This window comes from Macadamia integrifolia, chromosome 11, assembly GCF_013358625.1.
Source record: "Macadamia integrifolia cultivar HAES 741 chromosome 11, SCU_Mint_v3, whole genome shotgun sequence".
NCBI lineage: Eukaryota > Viridiplantae > Streptophyta > Magnoliopsida > Proteales > Proteaceae > Macadamia > Macadamia integrifolia.
The window spans coordinates 25,170,997-25,193,588 of record NC_056567.1 but is presented as its reverse complement, the minus strand read 5'-3'; the positions used below and the strand labels follow the sequence as shown (position 1 = coordinate 25,193,588).

General features: G+C 40.0%; 1 protein-coding gene across 3 annotated transcripts; it reads right to left on the bottom strand.

The window, feature by feature from the left end:
• Nucleotides 1-825: 825 nt before the first annotated feature.
• LOC122093820 (splicing factor U2af large subunit B-like) lies at nucleotides 826-21,882 on the bottom strand. Of its 3 annotated transcripts, none has more exons than XM_042664319.1 (18): nucleotides 21,534-21,882; nucleotides 20,285-20,457; nucleotides 19,607-19,726; nucleotides 19,196-19,263; nucleotides 18,495-18,565; nucleotides 18,345-18,386; nucleotides 18,186-18,245; nucleotides 13,084-13,144; nucleotides 12,794-12,906; nucleotides 12,324-12,439; nucleotides 11,848-11,946; nucleotides 11,565-11,640; nucleotides 10,483-10,571; nucleotides 8,935-8,998; nucleotides 8,741-8,839; nucleotides 2,392-2,473; nucleotides 1,925-1,992; nucleotides 826-1,059 (listed from the first exon to the last, which is right to left on the bottom strand). In XM_042664319.1, the coding sequence occupies exons 1-18, from the start codon at nucleotides 21,672-21,674 to the stop codon at nucleotides 928-930; spliced, it is 1,674 nt and encodes a 557-aa protein (XP_042520253.1). In that variant the 5' UTR covers nucleotides 21,675-21,882; the 3' UTR covers nucleotides 826-927. The 3 variants fall into 3 exon arrangements, with proteins under 3 accessions (XP_042520253.1, XP_042520254.1, XP_042520255.1); XM_042664320.1 differs by having other exon boundaries at nucleotides 8,935-8,995; XM_042664321.1 differs by lacking the exons at nucleotides 20,285-20,457; nucleotides 21,534-21,882 and adding an exon at nucleotides 18,799-18,928.
• Nucleotides 21,883-22,592: the final 710 nt, after the last annotated feature.

Genomic DNA, 22,592 nt, shown 5'->3' with positions numbered 1-22,592 from the left:
TGGGAATATTAATGCCTTAAAGTCAGGTAAAATAGTTATTTTTAGTATTAGATGCAAGTATTTATATAATAATTCCTCAATTCTTATTTAAGTAATATTACCATTTTTTTGTCCCGCCTTTCTGAAATCTACACATTTAAAATCCATACCATCTATTTTTCGATTTTACCGTATCATTTGAAGTTTTCACTGTTTAAACCCTATATAGTCCATTTTTTTGACCGTTCCTTTTTTTGCCAACTATGGTTCGAACCTTCAACTAGTAAGGAAAGTAATAGTAACAGACAAATCATGGGTTAATCCTTCTCCCATAAACTTTTTCTCAGGGAGACGCAAACTGATATGATCCCATCTTTTCGTGCAACAAACACCTCAAAATGAACCATTTCATTGCCGTGATGACAAACCACGGGCAGGTTGTACTTTATTTAACCTGATATCTGGTCTGGTCTGGTCTGGTCTGGTCTGGTCAAACTCTTTAGGAATCATTATCCCAAGTCACAGCCATAAGGTAAGACCGATACAGACTTCCTTCTCTGTCCACCCTCATCTGCCACATTGACAGAGACGTGGAAATTTCAACCATTGGATGGATAAACAAGACATGATGAATGCGGAATGCAATTTCTTATCGGCACACCCAACAAAGATTAAAGAACCCTCTTGGTGGGTGTGTGTAGATTGGCAGTCCCAAGCAACTGCCCAAGGTTGATTCCCTCATGCCTCTAATGTACAAAACAGATAACCCCATGAAAAGCATAGAAATATAAAAATAGATATATATATATATATATATTTTGAGGGGAGTTAAGTATACAACAAATCTTGGAAATCTACTATTTCTAATCAACAACAAACCGTTAATTACTATACAGCAAGGAATTCGGAAACCATCAAAACATAAAGGATACCTAACTCTATTGTTCATCACAAGTCTCCGTTAAAATAATTGTCTTCAGGATAATATATGGCAACAACGGTTCTACCTCCAAATTTCCTCCCATTGAGAGCAGCCTTGGCCTTGGCGGAACCAGCTGTGTCTGAATACTCCAAGAACACCTGAAAATACATTCCCAACACTTCACTTAGGAGGCAAACTAAAAAATCGTGTAAGCTTTGAACAACAGATACTGGCGGGCACTATACATCATAGTGCTGTAGCAGGCCATTTAAAACCCAGGAGCTAAAAAAGACCATTCAAAAACTCCTGGAATAATTTATAGTAACATTTGCATCTTAAGCCATGGTTGCACATGAAAAACCGATAGACGATAGTGATTCCATAAATATGGTAGTCAAGTGTAAGACAAAAGGGCAGAGGATGACCAATAGTGTAGGATAGAATGCCTGAGGGAAACTGATCTTGTCATCTTTTACGCATACATTGCACTACAGAAGATGGAAATATTTGACAATAACACCTGGATGGAAGTTAAAAAGCTACAACTGACTTCATCGGATAACCCGAAACACAAATTGAGAGCTCTGATTTAGCCAGTTGCCATTTCCACCAAAGAAAAAAAAAAAGATGTAGCCAGTTTCCATAGATGTCTTATACAAACTGAAATTCCATTTGATAACAACAAAGGTTCATTGATTCTATTGCCCTGAAGATATCCAAGTATGCAAATAGAAAAAATAACAGCACGTAAAGGTGCGGTTGTTAGGGAACGCAAGCTCAGAAGAGAAGCATCAAATTGTATTGGCACATTAAAGAATAATTTGCGCCCTAGCATTGACAAGAATCAGCATATTGATAGTCATCTACATCCTATGCCAGTTAAGTTGTCCCATCATTTTGTATCTCAACCAACAAACTTGGGACTACACTCAGTTGTTTAATTAGCAGATGCTATAAATTGAGCCCAATTAGAACACAAAGGATCAGGGGATTATGATAAGTATAGCAGAATATAATCAGTACCTTTCCAATTCCAGGGGTTGGTACTCCACTTGGATTTGGTCGAGGGATCACAACATTCACCAAGGACCCTGATTCATCCAGCCATTCAGAATGTGTCAGTGCTAACAATGGCGAACTCTCTTGTCAAAAGGATTTATGGGGCCCTAAATAAAAATTCACACAAATAGAAGTAATGCTACTATGCCTAGCTCGATAAGTGGTCTGACTGGTTTGAACCATGCAACTGCCGCCAGTTCAAAGTTCAAACCTGTTCATTCATCTGGTCCCATTACATTATAGGAGATATTTAACAGAATCCATTGGTTAGAACATCCAGATAAAAGAAAGGGCAATGGAAGGCCCTTTGTAATTAAGCAGTGCCCTTCCACATCAAATATGTCCAGATAGACAGGTATGAGTTGCACAGAATGTTTAATTCCTCAAGTGCTAGAAGAAAATAGAAACAATCCATAGAAAACAGTACATACCAAACTTGCCGCCTTCTTCCCTCATGTCTTCCAATATTTCTTCATACTCTTCATCATCCCTCAGCTCATCAGCCAATACAACCTTTTTGGTACAAAAAACACAAAGCAATAACACGTAAACTTCAAGATACAAATACCTAAGATTTTGCTGTTGTTTATCAATTTTCAGGGACTACTCCCGGAGCCAGTTACCCAAATAACCTAAGTACACAACCCTAAGTAGTAGTGTTTGGATCCACCATCCAGGACAATTTGTAGCACGGATGGATTCAGGTCCATATGCAAACAGCTTCCATTATAGGAATCCAACAAGTATTGAGTACAGTGAGTTGGAGAATACAAACACTTCCCACTATATTGTTTTTTCTTTGCCCCCCACAAAATTCAAGTTTCAACCTTTTTTATATACTATGAACGACTGAATTATTTGAACACCCCCCCCCCTCCAACCATAAAAACTGGTGAACTAGGACAAACCATAAATACCACATCCAGATGTAACAGAACTGAAACAAATGCACGTAATGAGCTCTGGATATGATTGTGTCGGATGGGGTAATGACTTGTGTCTCATATGACACTAGCCCTCTTTATTTATAATAATGGAGAGAAGGTTCTAAAGAATTACAAAGACCATTAAACCCTTTAAGGTCCGTTTGGTAACTGACACTTTTCCTAAAACCCATTATTACAACACTCCCCCTCAAATTGGTACATTGATATCACATATGCCCAACTTACAGTTAATAGGATGAAACATCTTACTACTAAGACCTTTAGTAAATACATCAGCAAGTTGTTCACTACTGGGAACAAAAGGCACAGTCATAAGGCTCATATCCAGCTTCTCTTTGATGAAGTGTCAATTGATCTCCACATGCTTGATTCGATCATGCTGGACAGGGTTGTGAACAATGCTAATGGCAAATTTGCTGTCACAAAAAAGCTTCATAGGAAGGGTAGCAGGAATAGCCAAATCAGTGAAAAGACTATGAAACCATAGGAGCTCACAAATGTCATATGCCATAGCATGAAACTCTACTTCAGCACTTGAATGGGCAACCACGGCTTGCTTCTTAATTCGCCATGTAACAAGGTTCCCACCAACAAAGGTGTAATAACCAGTAGACCTACGGTCATAAGGGAAACCTGCCCAATCAGCATATGTGAAGGCCTCCACCCCAAGGTGATCATGAGGAGAAAAAAGGATGCCACGTCCTGGGGCAGATTTCAAGTACCGGAGAATACGCAGCACAACTTCCATGTGAGAGGAGTAGGGATCATGCATGTACTGACTAACCAGGCTGACGGCAAATGCTATGTCAGGGCATGTATAAGACAGATAGATCAATCGCCCCACCAAGCTCTGATATCTCCACTTATCCACAAGATCACCTTCTTTGCTACTCAGATGACCATTAGCTTCAATAGGAATGTCTGCCGGCTTACACCCCAACATGCCAGTCTCAGAGAGAAAATCAAGCATATACTTCCACGAAGACAAGTAAATCCCACGAGAATATATGATAACTTCAATGCCGAGGAAGTAACGAAGTTGTCCTAGATCTTTGATCTCGAATTCCTCACTCAAGTATCTCTTGAGGCGAGAGATTTCTGCAAGATCATCACCAATAACAACAATATCATCTACATAGACTATTAGGATAGCAATCTTCCCGCCAGATCTCTTGATGAACAGAGTGTTGTCAGCATTGCTTTGAGAGAACCTGTACCAACCATAGCCTTATGAAAACCTCTGAACCAAGCACGAGGGGATTGCTTTAGCCCATACAAAGCACGCTTCAGCTTGCATACCTTCCCTTAGGTTTTGGAGCAAGTGAACCTAGGAGGAATGTCCACATACACTTCCTCAAGTTCCCCATGAAGGCAGTCACATCTAACTGCTGGAGATCCCAATCTAAGTTGGCAACACAAGCCAAGATAACACAAATTGTGTTCATCTTAGCAATTGTAGCAAAAGTCTCCAGGTAAGCAATCCCATAAGTCTATATGAAGCCTTTGGCAACAAGTTTGGCCTTGTATTTCTCTATATAGCCGCCTAATCCCTTCACTGTCGCTCACTGCATCTCGTCTCGTTCTCGAGCCTGTGGTGTGTAGGCAGCAAAATAACTTCTGAAGCGAGCCAACATGCGAGCGAAGAGAAGGGAGATTGATGATTTTGCCTACTTCGAGTACAGGTAGTAGGTAGGTTCTAAGAAAATAAGAATTTTCTTGAAGATAAGAAGACAAGATCCATTGTACCATCAACCTTCTGTTTTACTGTGAAGACCCACTTGCACCCAACTATCTTCTTTTGTGAGGGAACACATCAAATCTCATGTGTCATTCTTCTTCAGAGCCTGCATCTCTTCAACCATAGCTGCCTTCCATTGTGAGTTTGCACTCGCTTCCTTCCAAGTATGAGGAATGGACACAAAGGAAAGAGAAGACATAAAACTATAGTAGAAAGAAGAAAGTGAGTCATAGGAAATATTTTAGCAATAGGATGTAAAGTACAAGACCTAATGCCCTTACGAACAGCAATAGGCAAGTCAAGAGACTGATCAACAGAAGGAGAAAGAGAATTACCAGGGTCCAAGAGGACAAGATCAAACACAAGAGGAGACAACTGGCATGGTAGGGTAGATGCTGGATGTGTAGTGGTCTGAGTCTGCTCTCTACGACTATACACACGTATCTCCGGCGGAGGCGAAGTAGAAGTAGAAGTAGGAGTGTCACTCCCCCTGAAGCAGGATACTAGTAGGAATAGCAATTTTAAGAGACGTCGACACATCTTCCACAGTGGAAGGAGACTCCCCCTGAAGAGGTGTCGCAGTGTAGTATGACGCAGATTCGTTAAAGACAACATCCATAGTCACAAACCAATGCCGAGTAAGAGGATGAAAACACAGATAGCCTTTTTGAGTAGGATCATATCTAAAAAAATTGCATCGGAGACCACGAGGATCAAACTTTCCATGAGAATGATGATCACGAGCATAGAAAACACTACCAAATATCTTAGGAGGAACAGGAAAAGCAACGGAACCTTGGAGAATGTCCCTAAGGGGGCAAAAGGCATGAACCCGAGAAGGCATTCGGTTGATAAGAAAGGCAGTAGTGAGAATTGCATCGCTCCAGTACTGGGGAGGAACATGCATCTCAAACGTAAGAGTGTTCTACCTCACAAAGGTGACAATTCTACCGCTCAGCAACCCCATTCTGAGCCAAAGTATCCACATAACTAGTCTAATGAATCATCCCATGATCGAAAATGTAAGCTTGAAAGGACCCTTCAAAGTATTCACGGTTATTGTCGCTTTGAAGGATCTTAATGTTATCACCGAACTGAGTCTGAACCATACGGTGAAACTACTGAAAGCAGCAAAAGGTCTCGCCTTTGGTTCGCATCATATAAACCCAAGTAGTCCGAGAATGAAAATCAATAAAAGAGACAAACCACCTATAACCATTGACAGACACATAGCGGGATGCACCCCAAATATCAGAATGTATCAATGAAAAGAGAGTGCCACTTTTATTTTAAGAAACAAAATAAGTGATTCGAGTTTGTTTTGCCAAAACACATGCCTTACAAAAAAACTGACTCGAATTACAATTTTTGAAGGAGAAAACTCTAGCTAAAGTTCCCAAAGGGGGATGTCTCAACCAACGATGCCACTGCAATAACTCAAAGATGAGAGGTAACGTAGAAGATGTCTGAAGAGCCTGACTAGAGACCAATGCCAAGTCATCATCAAGCAGATATAGACCACTACATGCCCTACCAAAGCCAATTGTTGCCCCTGTCACTAGACCCTAAAAAACACAATGAGACAGGAAAAATGTGACTTTGCAATTAAGGCAAGGAATAAGACTTCTAATGGACAAAAGGTTAGTGGAAAAGAAGGAACATGCAATACAGCAGAAAGGGATAAAGAAGGAGTACAGCTAATAGAGCCCTTTCCCAAAATAATGGAATAAGTCTCATTAGCCAATTTGACCTTACCATTACCAGGACAAGTAGGATACTGTGAAAAAAGAGGTAAGTGGCCTGTCATATGATTAGAAGCCCCAGAATCTATAATCCAAGGGTAGAAGGGACAAACATAGTATGGCCGCAAAAGGAGATACCTGAACCAGAAGGGGTGGAATGAGCAGAGCTCGCAGTGGCTGGTGCAGGAGAGTCAGGACGTGTCAAGAGGCGCCGGAGGACAATAAGCTAATCAGATAATAGCAAGGCTATTGAGGTACTAAGAGCTGAGTCAGATTCAGGGCTCTCAGTATCGTTGTTCTGCCCAGAAGTACCGGTATGACCCTTCCCTCGCCCTTTTCTAGATGTATCAGCAAGACGACCATGAAGCTTGCAACAGTGCTCCTTGGTGTAACGCTCCTTTCCACAGTAATCGCACTTCACTAGAGTCCTGTTAGAGGAGCCACCAGACCGTGGAGTTGCATTAAGGGACTGAGTGTCAGAGACAAGTGCAGATCTCTCAAGAGTGGTGGCTTGCTGTGGAAGCATAGTGGCACATCGACTGTCCTCAAGTTAGATCACAGCATATGCTTGATCCAAGGTAAGAAAAGGGGTACGACTCAAAACCTGGGACCGCAGCTAATCAAACTCCACATTTAAACCTGCCAGAAAGTCAGACCCTGATCTTGTCCTCTCGCTTATGAAAACCAGCAACATCTTCAGGGGTGGAAGGAGTGTACTCCTCATAAAAAACCAACTCAGTCTATAGTGTCCGCAACTCATAGTAGTATTGTGACAGAGTGAGCCTCTCTGCCTTAGATCACAAACCTTCTGGCAAAGTTCAAAGACCTGATCATCATTCCCTGCGTGGGAATAGATATCCTGGACAGACTTCCAGATCTTCGCCGCGGAGTCAATGAGAAGATAGCCACGCAAAAGTTGTGGCAACATGGAGATGACAAGGAAGACCATAACCAGAAAGTTGGCACACTCCCACTTGTCAATTTCAGGACCGGTGGTGGGACGCTTCGTGGTTCCAATGAGGTACCCGTAATAGCCACAGGATTTGATGGAGATGTAGACCGAGCGTGACCACATAAGGTAGTTTGTGCCATCGAGGTTGATAGCACGAGGAAGTAGGAAGAGCCGTGGTGTCTCTGCCAGTAAAAATAGATGAGCTGGTAGATATGGTTGCTACTCAAGGGGGTTGTGCAAATAAAAGAACCACTAGCCGGAGATAAAGAAAGCACCAAGATACCCAAAAAAAGCTAGAAACCCAAATATATCGATAAAGGGTAAAACTCTTTTAAGAAAATAATTTTGGGGATAGCTCTAGAATGGAGACCTCAAACGAAAAAGTGGTCGGTACATACCATTACAAGGATAAGGGGCACCAATCGCAACACACATCAAAACGATCGGAGCATCAAGCTGGGAAAAAGCATCCCGGCAATTGAAAAAACGATTTCAGGGAGAAAACCCTGAAAAAGTGATGAACAAAAGGTTCTCAATCTCTCAAATCATTGCAAAAAAGAGTCTGAGAGCCCAGGAGAAGGATAGATGGAGGCTCGAAACCCCTTTAGTGGTTTAAGAAGCTCCTACCATGAGAGAGAAGCAGATGAAGAGAGATTGAGGGAGGCGCAGATGAAGGAGGCATTGGGAGAGAGAGAGAGAGATGAGAAAGAGGCAAAGAGATGGAGAAGAGGGAGAGCCCTTAAGGTTTCGGATCCTATGGCTTTGATATCATGTTAGATGGGGTAATGACTTGTGTCTTATATGACACTAGCCCTCTTTATTTATAACAATTGAGAGAAGGTTTTAGAGAATTACAAAGACCATTAAACCCTTAGAGTTTGTTTGGTAACTGACACTTTCCCTAAAACCCATTATTACAACAGATTGAAACCCTCTGTCACCCCTAACTGCGCCTTGGAAAGGTTGGTGAGTCAACCCAAGTCCCATGACAAAAGAATCAACCCAAGATGGTCTTTCAAGAAATGGTCTATACTCCAATTTACCTAAGTGGGGTCGTTCGTTTGACAGATCTTGAATCAGCTTAGAGCACAATAAGTTAGAAGCAACTTCAAATGACTATTATAAAATAAATAAAAAAACAAGGGAGCTAAGTAAAACCGAGCCAAGCCTCTTCCCCGCAGATCTCATCACCTTTATCTTTAACCCCCTTTTTCTTTAAACATCTTCACATGCAATATTCCCATGGCCCAAGCCCTCAACTGAAGCCCAACCCAAATTTTGGGGTAGGTCACGTTTTGCCAGCCCAAGCATGTGAGTTCTGTGTGTACTGACAGAAGTTACAGCTACACCAAAGACCCACAGAAAGTTTCTGGACATGACTTGTACAGAAAAACATCGTACCTCGGTCAAGCAAACTACTTTAGTCTGAGTCTCCTCAGGACCTCTGGGTCCCATTGCAACTTCAGGTACATTTACACCACCAACCTGCAGGGCAAATTTCTATAATCCAGAACCATACATTAGTTAAGAATGTGGGAGAAAAGAGATTACAGGAACCAGAGTGCACAAAAGGGAAAGGTGCTAGGTTACTTTACATGCATTGCGAGCTGCTGCTGTGCTGCTAATATAATTTCCTGATCTGGTTTTGCCTGCATGCTGCTAGAAGAGTGAATTAAGAAGTTTGTTAGGCAATGGTATGAATCTGAAGTATCTGTAGCTCATTAAACATGACAATTGTTCCTCCATTTCCTAGATTTTTTTTTTTTTCTAACATGCCCAATATCAAAATTCAGAGTATCTATCTATAGAAGAAGCTGCAAAAACCTGCCAACGACGATCTCCCAACAAGTATTTAATCCAGTCTAACATGCTATACTTAGAACAATAATACCACTGTGTTGAGCCACTATTACAATTAATGTAGTTTGATCATCAGCTCTACTCTCTGGTTATGTAATTCACTTTGTGGAAGCATGCGCCATCCACCCACTTGAACATATAGTATAAAATGTTTTCAAACCAAGTCAATATATTTCTAAAGTAACAGTAAAAAAAAAGGTCTGAACTAAGCATCAGAAAAAGGTATTTGTTTTGATGAACCAGCAGATCACACAGAAAGCTGCTTCCACGAAATGAACCAGCAGATTACAAACAGACACACATTTGACATTACTATACATGTTTTCAAACCAAGTCAATATATTTTTGAACTTTGAAGTTACTAAAAATGAAGGTATAAACTAAGCATCAGTAAAAGGTATTTGTTATGATGAACCAGCAGATCACACAGAAAGCTGCTCCCACAAAATGAACCAGCAGATCTCACACACACACACCCCTCGTTTCTTAATTTGAAGTTAAAAAAGGACCAAAGGAAAGTAGATTAACTCTACCAGGAATTTTTCCTTTTCCAAATTCCCAGGCTTTCAATGTAATGGGTAGATCTCACCAAAACTGATGGAACAATAAAGAAAAAAAGTCTTTACAAAAAAAAAAATGCTGCAAAGTATAATCGGTATATCATTATTTCTAAAATTTTGGTTAAACTTAGAGTGCCCCATTGAGATATGGACTATTGGAGCCAAGTGGCTGGATGATGGGGCGATTCTGACCACTAAAAATACAGGTCCAGGATTGAATAGCCCCATGTCAAATTTCAAAACCTAATTCAATCAAGTACCTCCGTGTATTGGCATGCATCCTTGTATTTTTCAGCCATCTGTGTATGACCATCCACCCTCCGTAGTCCCTAGATTTCAAAGCTTCATTTTGCCACTTGTCAATATCCGTTTAGGCTGAACTTTGACACATAGGCAGGGAACACTGGGATTTACCCTTTCACAAAATTTGAGGCTCCTCTGATCTGAATGTGCCAGATCTTTGGGCCATTGAGATAAGCTCATCTCAACGGGCCGTTGAGGAACCTTTACCCTATTGAATAAGTGTTCCCAAATAATGGAATATCTATTCTATTTTTATTTTCTCCTACAAAGTAGGGAAGCTCGTCTGAATTATCGAACCAAGAGTGGAACAAGGTAAGAACCTAGAGAATGGAAATGATGACCTGGTGTGGCAAAACATTCTTTTATTCGAGTTAGGGTTTTTAACTATTTCCATGATTCCTCAAATAAGAAAACACCAACCTGGCAGTGGCACGGCGGACAGTAAGAGTCTTATCACCCATTTTCAGACCATTAAGTGCAGCACAAGCAACATCTGTTGACGCCGGATCCTGAAATGAATGCAACTAGCTTACTAACATCACAAGAAATGGTCCTCCAACAATTGAAAGGAGGCAAAAACGTACAAACCAGGAAAGAGGATGAGCACATCAATCATTATTCTCCAAACTGGGTTTCAGTAACTAAATTAATTATTCAGAGAATCTGTTGAATTGATTTATTAATAACAAGAGATAGTTAAGGGGACTGGCAGAATCATATCTATGATGTTGGAGAAAACAAAAGAATGGAGGAACTTGGACCCGTTTGATAATGTTTCTGCCGTTTCTTCAAACAGATACTGCAGAAACATAAATTTCCGTTTCTAGAAACAGAAACGGAATTGAAAGTGTTTGATAAGTCATGTTTCTGGAAGTCGATAGTAACCAGCGAAAGAATGGCCACGATTCATTCCAATAAACAGCGAAACAAGGGCCCGTTTGATAACATTTCTGCCATTTCTTGAAACAGAAACGGCAGAAACATAAATTTCCGTTTCTAGAAATAGAAACGGAATTGAAGATGTTTGATAAGTCATGTTTCTGGAAGTCGATAGTAACCAACGAAAGAATGGCCACGAGTCGTTTCCAGAAGTCTACTTGTTTCACCTGGGTCGTTTCTTGAACAATAAATATGTAGAAATTTCAATTTCTATTTTTAAAAACAAGTGAAACGAAATAATTTTATCAAACGCTTTTTGTTCTGTTTCTGGACACAGAAACGATAGAAACGCATTTCTTGAAACATTATCAAACGGGCCCCAAGTTTCGCCTAGGTCATTTCTTGAACCATAAATAGGTTGAAATTTCAATTTCTATTTCTGAAAACAAGTGAAAGAAACAGTTTTATCAAACGCACAGAAACGGCAGAAACGCGTTTCTTGAAACGTTATCAAACTGGCCCTTGATCTAGAATTAAGGCAACTTGCAAGTCGACTAAGAATCTTGCATGAAAGATCTAGAGATGTTTTCCAACTTTGCAAAAGTTTCACTTCATCCACAAACCTGATATACACAAAAACCATAACCTTTTGAGTTCCCAGTATCTCTATCCTTAACAAGGTCAAATCCACGCAGTGGCCTGCAAATGGGTCGATAGCATAACAGTAAGGATAAAACTACAACAATTGGGCAATTATATGAGAACAAAAATCCTCAGTGCATCTGAGATGTCCTATGAGGCATTGTACAAGGATTGAAGGGAAAGCCATGGACAGTCAAGAAAAAAAAAAGCCCAGAAGAAATGAGTTAGAATTTCAGTAAAAGGTAGCTAAGAACGAGCTCGCACCCGAATGACTCTAGCAGTTCTCTTATTTGTGCTTCCGTAAAATAGTATGGTAACCCACCAACAAATATACGATCTGGTCCCTCTGCTCCACCAATTGCTCTGTCAACCATACCCAAATCAACATAATAAGGTTATACAGTAGGTGACCAAACAAATACTGACACTAATGCTATCTATTTAAAATAACGCATAGGGCCGATAAAATCTTCCCGCATAAGTCAACTATAATTACATAAATCAAATTGATCAAAAGTTATAAAGCTCACTGACTTGCAGGGTTAAATTGTTCTATCAAAATCCAAGATAAGCCCATTAGGAATTCAACATATCAAACACTTAGAGAAGTTTCGAGGTGACTAACATTTTCCCAATAAACTCAACTTTCAAACCCCAACCCTTGTTTTTTTTATCAATAAGAAAAATAATTACCTTTAAAAAAAAACAATGCTACTCAATGAATAAACTGCCCAACATACCCAGGTGTAAGACCAACAGCAGCTAGGTTTAGATTAGGGCTTGGATGGCTAGGTCCAAGAGCAGCAGCCAATGAAGGGTTGTAGTCAGTAGGCCTTCGAACCCTTACAGAAACCCCCTAGCAAGACAAGAGATACATTAGTTAAAATGTGATAGGTCTTGGGCGATTACCATCCAAAGACTAGTCTTTTGACATTAGATTAAAAGAAAATTGAACCAGAATCAGGCAACAAGATTGTGCAGACATAACGGTCAGAAAAATAATTATCTGTATAAACTACAACAGACTTATTCAAACAAGGACCAAAGTGCTTCTATCTCTACGTCAGTTTTCGACAAATGTGAAAAGGCTCATTCTTTCACCCTTTATATTTTGGCCTGATATCCTCTCCTATGCAACTCATTTCCTCTTATCAAGGAAATGAAGAAAGAAGAAAAAGAAAAGGAGTTCGAACTTAAGAAATCGGCAGACCTCGAATATGATCCCATCTAATGCCATTGCATTACTTGCTTCTTCAACAGTTCTCATCTCCACAAAAGCAAACTTCTTTTCATGATTAATGTACACATTGACCACAGCATCACCTAAAAAATAAATGACATGATGAAATTTGTTTTAAAAATCAAACTCTAATGTTAGTAAAAGAGAACAACCTAAAATGACAAATTTAAATACATACACCTCTGCATATGTTTAGATTTACACATTCATATATTGACTCTGGCTGTTTATATGAAATGAAACAAGTTGATTAAACCAACCTGGACCTGCAGTATTTCCTCCAATAGCAGACATAACCTGGCTAAAATATGTTGCAATTGTCTGTTTCAAAATGACAAGAGGGAAACCGTTTAGAAAGGTTCAAACAAATAGAAGGTTAATGTTTACCAAATTGTAAGATTAAGAACAGACATAACATTAGCAATACTCACCTTTCACATTTCCCTTTTCTTACAGGTAAGACTAAAGAAAAACAAAAAAAAAGGTAACTAGCTGTACTATTTTTATCAAGTATAAAGACTATTAGAAAATGTACAAGATTACAAATGCAACATATTAGACTATTATGATATATATAATTTGATTTCACAAATATAAACAGCCCAGTGTCATATACACCTTAAGTTGAGGTGTTACAACACTAAAAGCATAGAGATCATTACGACCAGCGTCAGGCCTGGACCATGCAAGCTTGGCAAGGCTTTGCCCTTCTCTTTATCCTTAAAATAGTAATGGGAATAGAAGCACATCATAGGTTCTATACCAAGACTGCCATGTAACCACCACCAACTTACATAAGTAATGGCAGGCCTCCCACACACTTTTGATCTTTAATTTTAGAGATCTCCAAACCTCCAATTTAATATCCCATGGGCATGTTTAGAAGTTTGGTCTAACTTCTCAATACAATCCCAGGTCCCCAAACCCCATTTGGGATCGATAAGGTTCCAGCTGGTCCACCCAAGTACCTAAGCAGCTCAATGTGTAATGGTAGTGGTGAATTCTGTAATTTATCCCAAACATATGAAGGACGTGGCAAAACTGTAAATAATGAGAATCTTAAAGGCTCTTGGTAGTAAATAGGGGAAGGGATACATAGGTGATTAGAATTAAAGGCTAGGGAATACCCTTGGAATGAAGCAAAATTAAAGGGATAGAGAGGGATAAAGCAACAAGGAGAGGTATTATTGGAAACTATGGATAAGGAAAATATTGAACAAGGGGGAAAGGAGATTGTCTGCTGCCTTTGACACCACAGAACCAGCAGTCAAACTCAAGTAGAGATTGAACTGCAGCCTGCTAAACCTGTATCAAACAGTTCTGAAGCCCAAAAGTGAGAATCGCCTAGGCCTAACAGGCTGACTCAAACTTGTAAAACTTGATTACATGAGATTTTGCAAACCCCTTTTGAACTGCTTCAGAGAAGAACTCAAAACAGGCAGATATGATCTCAGTGGGTTATCTCACTATCCAACAAGTTTTCGAAACCAATTTGCACAGGTAGGGTCGCCCCTGGGATATATACCAGCATGCAAAATAAGAAGTAAAAGAATTAGGGACGAAGGAGATTAAACAACTCTATCAGCCCAACCGGTTTGGCAATAGCATAAGAACAGAATATAATAAGAAACTAAAAAAATTATACCTGGGGTACCTAACGTTTAGGGAAACTACACCTAGGGTACCTCACGCTTTAAAAACTATGCTTTCACATATAATTTTTAATATCTCCAATTTTTCCCACACCACCACTACCAGAACACCTCGCCTGTTGCTGCCCTGCCACCCACACACCAATCGCAACCGCTGCAATCCCTAGCACATCCGCGGCTCCCGCAGCAGCCGTCACTCTGTTTCTCTCACCCTCCCTCGCTCTGTTTCTCCCCCTCCCCCCAACTCTCTTTCTCTCCTCCACTCTTTCTATTTCTCTCTCTCCCCGCTGGGGGTGAGTGCTGCAACAAATCAGCAAAAGAAGAGAAGCAAAGAACAGAAGAAAAAGAGTGTCAAACTTAACATCTATGGGAAAAATTGAAATTTAAAGAGAGAAGTACCCCCATGGTTACAAGAATTGGGATCAGATCAGCCGGATCAGCCAATTCGGATTGGAATTGGCCATGATCAATCCCAATTCTCATCGATCCAGATCCAGATCCAGTGTTGTGGGACAATCCGATCCAGATCGGCAAATCTAGCAGATCCAATGTTAAAACCTGCCAAAAAACCCCCAGCCTTTGCTCTTCAATGCAACTGTCCTAGCTATTGACTGTGTTCCAGTCGCCGACAATCTTCCAACTCTAATTTTCGGAGTCTCCTTGGTATCCAGCATTTCTGCAACTTTCATTGAACTGGGGCAGGGGAGGGGGAGTTTGCAACGGGGGTGGGGGTACAAGGAGTGAAGGGATGGGGTCAGTCGACATCCCAGGGAATGGTAGAGTTTGCAAAGGGTGTGAGGTGAGGAAATTGAAGGGATGGAGTGGGGTGGGTCGAGGAAAGGGGGAGTTTTAGAGAGGAGGTGTTGCAGCGAGAGGAAGGGAGAGGGGGTTGGGGTTGGGGTTGAGGTTGGGGTTGGGGTTGGGGTGGGCGGTAGGCAAAGGAGGGCTTGGGCACAGGGGTTGGGAGGGGGAGGAATGAAGGGGAGGGGTGGGAGAGCAGAGGTGGGGGTGTTGCAAAGGGAAGGGGAGGGGAAGGATGCAGAGGTTGAGAGAAAAGAGAGGACTGGGGAGGATAGGAAGAGGGGGGAGAGAGAGAGAGGGATGATGGCAACAAGGGGGTAGAGAGGGAAAAGGGAGTAGGTTGCAGAGGGGAGAGAGAGGTGGGACAAGGAAGAGGGATGGTGGTGGCACAACGCCAAGGGAGGTGATCATGGCCACGTGTTGAGCATGCTTAAGAGATGAGTTTTTGTTTTATTTAATAAAACCGATTCTATGGTTGATTCCAAATTGATCCCATTCTGATCAATTCGGGACCAATACAGACTCCAATTCCATTCTTTAAAACCTTGGGTACCCTAGACAGTTTTAGAAACGTGAGGAACCCTATGCATAGTTTCTCTAAACGTTACACCCCATATGTAATTTACCCAAAAGAATTCCCCAAAAATAAAAAATAAAAAGACGACAATATTATTCTCAAATTTTTAAGCCTATATATTCTACTGGATCCAAAACCCAACTTCGACCTGGTTCTCTATCTAGACCTCCAATCGGGTTCGAGTTGGCGCACACAAATGTTACTACATCAATTCCCTTGGTATTAAGAAAAACTCACCCTAGAATTTTGTAGAAGTATAGAAATAATAACACTCCAATGGGGGCTTGCTGCTCCTTGTCTCCAACTTGAACAAAATCCAAAATATTAAGCTTTGAGTTCAACCAAATGCCTGTGTCTTGAAACATGTGAGGAATAATGAACTCATGATATGGAACAACTTTCATCGCATTAGGATCTTTCACAAACTCGTTTTCTGCTCGAAAAGACTTCACTTCCTCAATAAGCTCAGTAGAAACAGTAGGTTCTTCACCTCGTTTGTTCTCTTCCAACTCCTTTTGTGGCTGCACAATTGATGTTGCTTCAATAGACTTACAATGGCATGTTTAGGAGAAGGAAACATGACATTGTGCCCCATCGAAATAAGAGCAAATACAGAACTCAACCAAAAATATCATCATCAGAATTAATGATGATTTCACAAGTTTCAAAAACATTTCTACCATTGAGTTTGAAACTAGAATTTCACCAAGCCCTTCAACTACGAATAGGAAGAAATCTTTCCATTGGGCAAAACAAACTCCAGTTTGGAGAGCAAAGGTATCCATGGCGAGTTTAAGGAAAAACTTGGATCTTATACCAATTTGGTGCTATCACCAGCTTCAAAATCCCTGTTTGGTTATGGCCCACCCAAAGAAATATAGCCCACTTATAAGAGGGTAAAGGCAATCTCATGATTAACCAGATTCTTCAAGGAGTTACATGGTAACCAAAAGGGCTATTGACACGAAGCTGGAGGGAAATAGTATTTATTTAATAGGGATAAACATGGAATGCAAATTAAAGGACAAAAGAGGAGAAGAGAGGTAAGAAGGGCAATTTAGGAAAATCAACAAAAAAAGAGTTGAACATACAACCATGATTTGAAGTTGTCTTCAAGACTTCAACACCCAGCTCACGATGTGCACAGTAAACTAGGGATAGGTTGCCTTGCAAGTGAGAGAACTCACTTGAACAGGACCTGATTAATTGTTGATTAGGTAAAGATTCACAACTCCCAACCCTCTGAATTCCAACCAGTCAACAGGTCATATAATGGATCATACAAAGGAAATAAAACCCCTGAAATTCACCAAGGCGGAAACCGACCAAAAACTACTTGTGTTTCTCACAATAGGGTTGACTCGGGAAGTAAGCTTCTAGGTAAGGTCACTCTAGGGTAGTGATGTTAACCCAAGGTATGAGCAATAAAGGAGGGCAGATAAGGGTAGGCACTGTCGTACCGTCAGGGTAGGTAAGCTTCTAGGTTATAGGTCACTCTAGTGTAGTGATGTTAACCCCAAGGTATAAGGAATAAAGGAGGGCAGATAAGGGTAGGCACTGTAGTACCGTGAGGGTAGGGTACTGTGAGGTGAACCAGAAACTCAAGGGGAAGGAAAGAATAGAAGAAGAAGAAGAAGATGAAGAACAGGGGAAAGGAAGGACGAGAACTCACCGAAGAGGCGAATCTCGAATCTGCTGGACGAAAGAAAGAGAAGAGAGGAGGGTAAAGGCACATTCAGCCAACAGGTTGTTCTAGCCACGCAGAACATTGGACCATTTTTTCTATTCCTTAGTCTATCCAATACTAATTGTGTTGGTTACATCCATATAAATAAGAAAGACTCCAACAGAAAATAAAAACGAACTCAAAAATATAGGAAACTTGAAACTACTATGTAGCTATCTCCCCAAAAACATAAAAAAAAAAATTACATTATTATTCCCAAATTAAAGTCTAGATATTCTACTGGATCCAAAACCCAACTTAGACCTGGTTCTCTGTCTAGGCCTCCGATCAAGCTGGCCCCACAAACATTACTGCATCACTTCTCCAATTGGTATGGGAATTAGGACTCATCATGTTAATTTGCTTTCACACCTATCAAGGGCCCACAGGGTGGGGGGGAGGAAAGAAAAGCTATGTCCACATATTATATTAGGATATTACATTAAATGGAACATTTTTAGAACCAAACTGAACCAAGATACAAAGAGAAACAATAAACTATTGCTAATTGTGATAATGTCACAAAACTTAACAGATGTTTCCTTGCTAATTAGTAGGGACTAGGGAGAGAGACAAGAAAGAGAATACAAGGAGAATGGCTTCTACCTGCTCATTTGCCATGGGAGGAAGGCCACCAACATATACTCGACGTGCATGCCTTGTGGCCTATGAATATGAGGCAGAAAAGCCATCAATAAGGAGTTCCGGAGAAATCCAAAGTGGGGGGTAAATTTTTTATTTAAAAATAAAAATAAATAACATTACCTGCTGTGTCATAGCTTGAATAGGCACGGGAATGGCCCCAAACTAATTAAAATATCAAAATTTGTTAAGCTTATAGCATTAACTCAAAACCCTTAGGATACCAAAGAGAGGTTACACATTAGAGATTCCTCAATCACTTAGCTTGCATACCTGTGCAGTTCCCATGGGGTACATGTTTGGGAATGTTCCAGGCGATGTCTGAGGAACACCTGGCAATTGCCCTGCATTATATTACCAATATAAAATAAATTAGTTAATATATAAGTTAGTTAATAAAAAGATTTGAGATGTGTTGCTACTACGAGTTGAGCAACAACACAACCAGAACTGAAGTTATCACCTTCTTTTCATTTTATTAGTTCCTTCTTGATGTCTTCTATAATGAATGCAATTCAAGAAAAATAATAAATAAATTCCATCACTGCAGATGTTGGGAGAAATTTCGTAAGACTACCAAATGACAAAAGTTGCCGGTTGAAGGCGAACAAGATCCAGCAAATCGGTGCATTGGTTCCCCGTTGAACATAAAATCTACTGTGATCACGCCCATGTGTAGCACAGTGGGACATGTAGTCCAACATTGCCTTCTTACCCAAATGATAAACACAAAACACAAACAAAGAACCACACACAACAGCCAACACCACAACAATGGTTCTCAGTTTCAGATCGAAATAAACTAAAGTACAATAATACTCCATAAAAGAAATAAAACAAATCATAAATGGCTACAGAAATCATTGCAAAATGAAAGTGAAAGGGAAAACTACCACTATCCTATGATGTAAGTTCAGCTAGTTAAATAAATACAAAGAAGTAACCCGGGAAAAGCTGAGAGTCTACAAACTGACCTGTAGCAGCAGCAATAGGCAGCACCGCAGTACCAGGTGGTGCCATGTCAAAACCACTTGTCCTTTTGCTGTAGAGAAAAACTACAGTTACAGCCACTTATTAATTCTACGAAATTCATTTAGAAAAATCTAAGCCCTATACCAAAACAAGATTGACCCTTACAAGTTTCTGACTTCTGACGATAAAAAAGTAACAATGCCCACTCAAGACAAAATCTCTCTTTATTTTTTTTCAGTACAAGACAAAATTATCTCAAATATCTACGATACATGTCCAAAGAAAACTTTTGAATGTCCAGACAGTAGATGTCTTGCATGAAACTCCTAAACTTTTGGGCCAGCAAATAGATTATGTAAATTTACTCTGCCAATATGAAATATTTTGAACTAAAGAGAAATCCTCAAAAGAACCTTTTTGAACGAGACCGAGAGCGGGAGCGTGATCTAGATCGGTTCCTAGATTTATCCCTTGAACGGGATCTTGATCTATGTCTATGTCTCCTATCTCTATCTCGATCATAATCATGATGCCTGCAAAGAAAAATACACCCAAATGAATATACTTGAATTGAGAAAATAATCAATAAGTTAGGCTCCCTCCTCCTTTGGAAGGTAAAATTAACACTACACAGTTTTGTTCAGTTGCAAAGTTTCTCAATTTAAAGTTTGTCATTAGCTGGTTGGTTGGCGAATCCAAGTACCTAGATCCAATTTGACATCCATTTGTCAACTCACAACATTGATGTGCCAAAGTCTAGGAGGTCAACCAGTTAATTCACAATGTCATTTTCGTTAACTTGATTCTTGCAATACATGATTACAACCATTCCTAATAAAGAAAGACATTGTGTCCTTGACTAATAAGGCTTTTCCTGTTTTCAAAACCACAAATGCATTAGAAAATGGAACAGACAAAATCAAGGATGCTTGAAATCATAAATGAACCTAAATTTAAGATCTCACTACCAACTAGAAGAAACCATATAACACTTAAATCACATAATAGAACATTCAACATATAAAAAAAATAAAGAAAGAAATAAAACAAAAGCTTGCCACCCACACATATTTCACATAATACTTCTCTACCTGTCGTAGTCATTGCTTCGACGACGGTCATGATCATCATATTTATCTCTCCCTCTTTCTTCTCTTATACTTCTATCCTTGTAGTCCCTATGATGACGATCACGATCCTTTTCCCTATCCCGATTGCTTTCCCTAGTCCTTGATCTTTCATGATCTGATCCACGGGAAGCATACTGATACAATTTGGATAATGAGATAGTTATTTAACTTATGTTTACAAGTAAATTACATAAATAATGCCTATCTGCAAGATTTGGGATTGGAAAGATGAAGAGAACAGACGCATTTCCACAGATAGGAACTAAGTGATCAATTAGCAAACCAGTACGGAAATTAGGTACATAAAGAGAAAAAATGACTGTTACAATACTCTTTAGCCCATGAAATTATATATTTCAAATTCAACAATGATACAATGACAATATGTTGCAGAAAACAACCTAGTGTTAGAAACTCGTTAGATCTAATTGTCCACAAATTTTTATCAGAAGACTGAGAGTCAAAACTCACATTCACGTGATAAATTCAGGTACATCTGAAAGGGTTTACTAGCCTCCAAAAGAGACCACATTCAAAGATTGGCATAGCTTGCAAAAGCATTGCATTGAATTACGTTAAAGAGAAGGCTTCCCCTCGAGGAGGGAGGATGGTAACAAACACTACTCTCCTACCATAATATGCTCTTTTTTTCCTTTCACCATTAGAGGCACGTGGATTCAGAGAAGTGACAAGGTAATTTCAGTTCCTTTTATCAGTGCATGTTGTGTAGGAAAGATGGTGTTAATAAGATTCTGTTTCTTCACAACGTACAATATTTATATCTTTGTGTGTGTATTTCAATGAATGGTTGTACGGGTATAGAAAAACAAAGCTGCCCCATATGAAGAAAATCGAGAACAGATCATCGAAACTATCATTGTCAACTACTTAGCACCTTTTATGAGCATAGCAGGCCATCATCCTCAAAAGAGAACACTTTTTTCCAAATTCCATTTTGAGATTTTTTTTTTTTTTAACCAAAATCTCACTCTCTTAATCGAAGATTAAACCGAATTCACCAGCTCCAAATCTCCAATAGCTGTTATTGTTTTTCTCTCTTTTCTTAATCCAAACTAAAGAAAAAAAAGTGAAATAGGACAAATATCAAAGCCACTAAAACGATAAACAGTAGGCCCAAAAATGAAATAATGGAAAAATTGAAGTAATAGAAGAAACAGAAAATAGAGAGTGAAAAATCCACGCAATTAACCTTGGGTTGGGAGTCTCTATCTTCGAATACATCGTAAGGAGAAGATCCACCATTATCGACTCCTTTGTTCTGCGCATAAGATGCCGAAGAACTGTAACCTCCTTCGCCATTGCCATCATACCGACTACCGTAACCAGACATCTCAGCAATTACCCTAAACCCTAACCCTATATTCGCTTGTGCATGCGGGTGAAATGATGTGACTTAGAAAGAGGGGAAAACGGTGAGTTATAAACCCTAATTCTTCAAATAGTGTATAAATGGCAGACGACAAATGGAAGAGCTCTTCTGCAGCGAAGACCAGAGAGAGGAACTCATATGTCCAATGTCCAAACTATGCACGACTGGAAAGGACCATTCTGTCAGAGGGAGCTTCTAACTTCTAAGCGTCACCGCAGCAGGGTGATGTTTAGTGCTTCACTTCCAACCATTATAGCATTGCCACGTGGCAATGGTGGATTCGCATGATAGGGGACCACTCTCATCTCATTGGTAAGCAAAAAATTGCAATTTTATTTTTTGGGGATGCCAATTTGTTTAAAAATTGTGCGCAACCTGACACCGATCTCAACCAATTTGTTTAAAAATTTTATTTTTTACATTTTGACATTTAGGGTTGAGGATCGGTGTCAGGTTGCATACGACCTACGCCAATGCCCCAGGCAATGGGACAGGGCACAAGGCCATCTAATGGGGAGCAGCTTGTTCATTTCACGACCCCTTGTGAGAGGTAAAAACATCATCTGCAATGAGTGTGGTGGTGCAATGAATATCGAATGGTCGAGAGGACCTCAGCGCGTATGCTCAAATTCTCTCAGCCATCCGATGCTCATCGCACCGCCTCACTCATGGAAGAGAATAATCATTGTTGTGAGAGGGCTTAGGATAATTCAATCCGACAGCATTCTTTTCCTGTACATTTGTTATATGGGCAAGGGTTTCCTTTGTCGCCTAAATACTAATTGGGCAAAGCAAGAGCCTAGGTTACAAATTTTATAATGGAGAGGGTTTGGTTTGATATGAATGAGAGAGAGAGAGAGAGAGGATGTGGGGCCACCA

Coding starts and splice junctions, on each gene's coding strand:
- LOC122093820 (XM_042664319.1), bottom strand. CDS start 21,674: ATGTCTGGTTACGGTAGTCGGTATGATGGCAATGGCGAAGGAGGTTAC. Junction 19,264..19,606: donor TCTCGGTCTCGTTCAAAAAG/GTTCTTTTGAGG, acceptor TTTTCTCTACAG/CAAAAGGACAAGTGGTTTTG. Junction 11,947..12,323: donor GCTGTTGGTCTTACACCTGG/GTATGTTGGGCA, acceptor TATGGTTGACAG/AGCAATTGGTGGAGCAGAGG.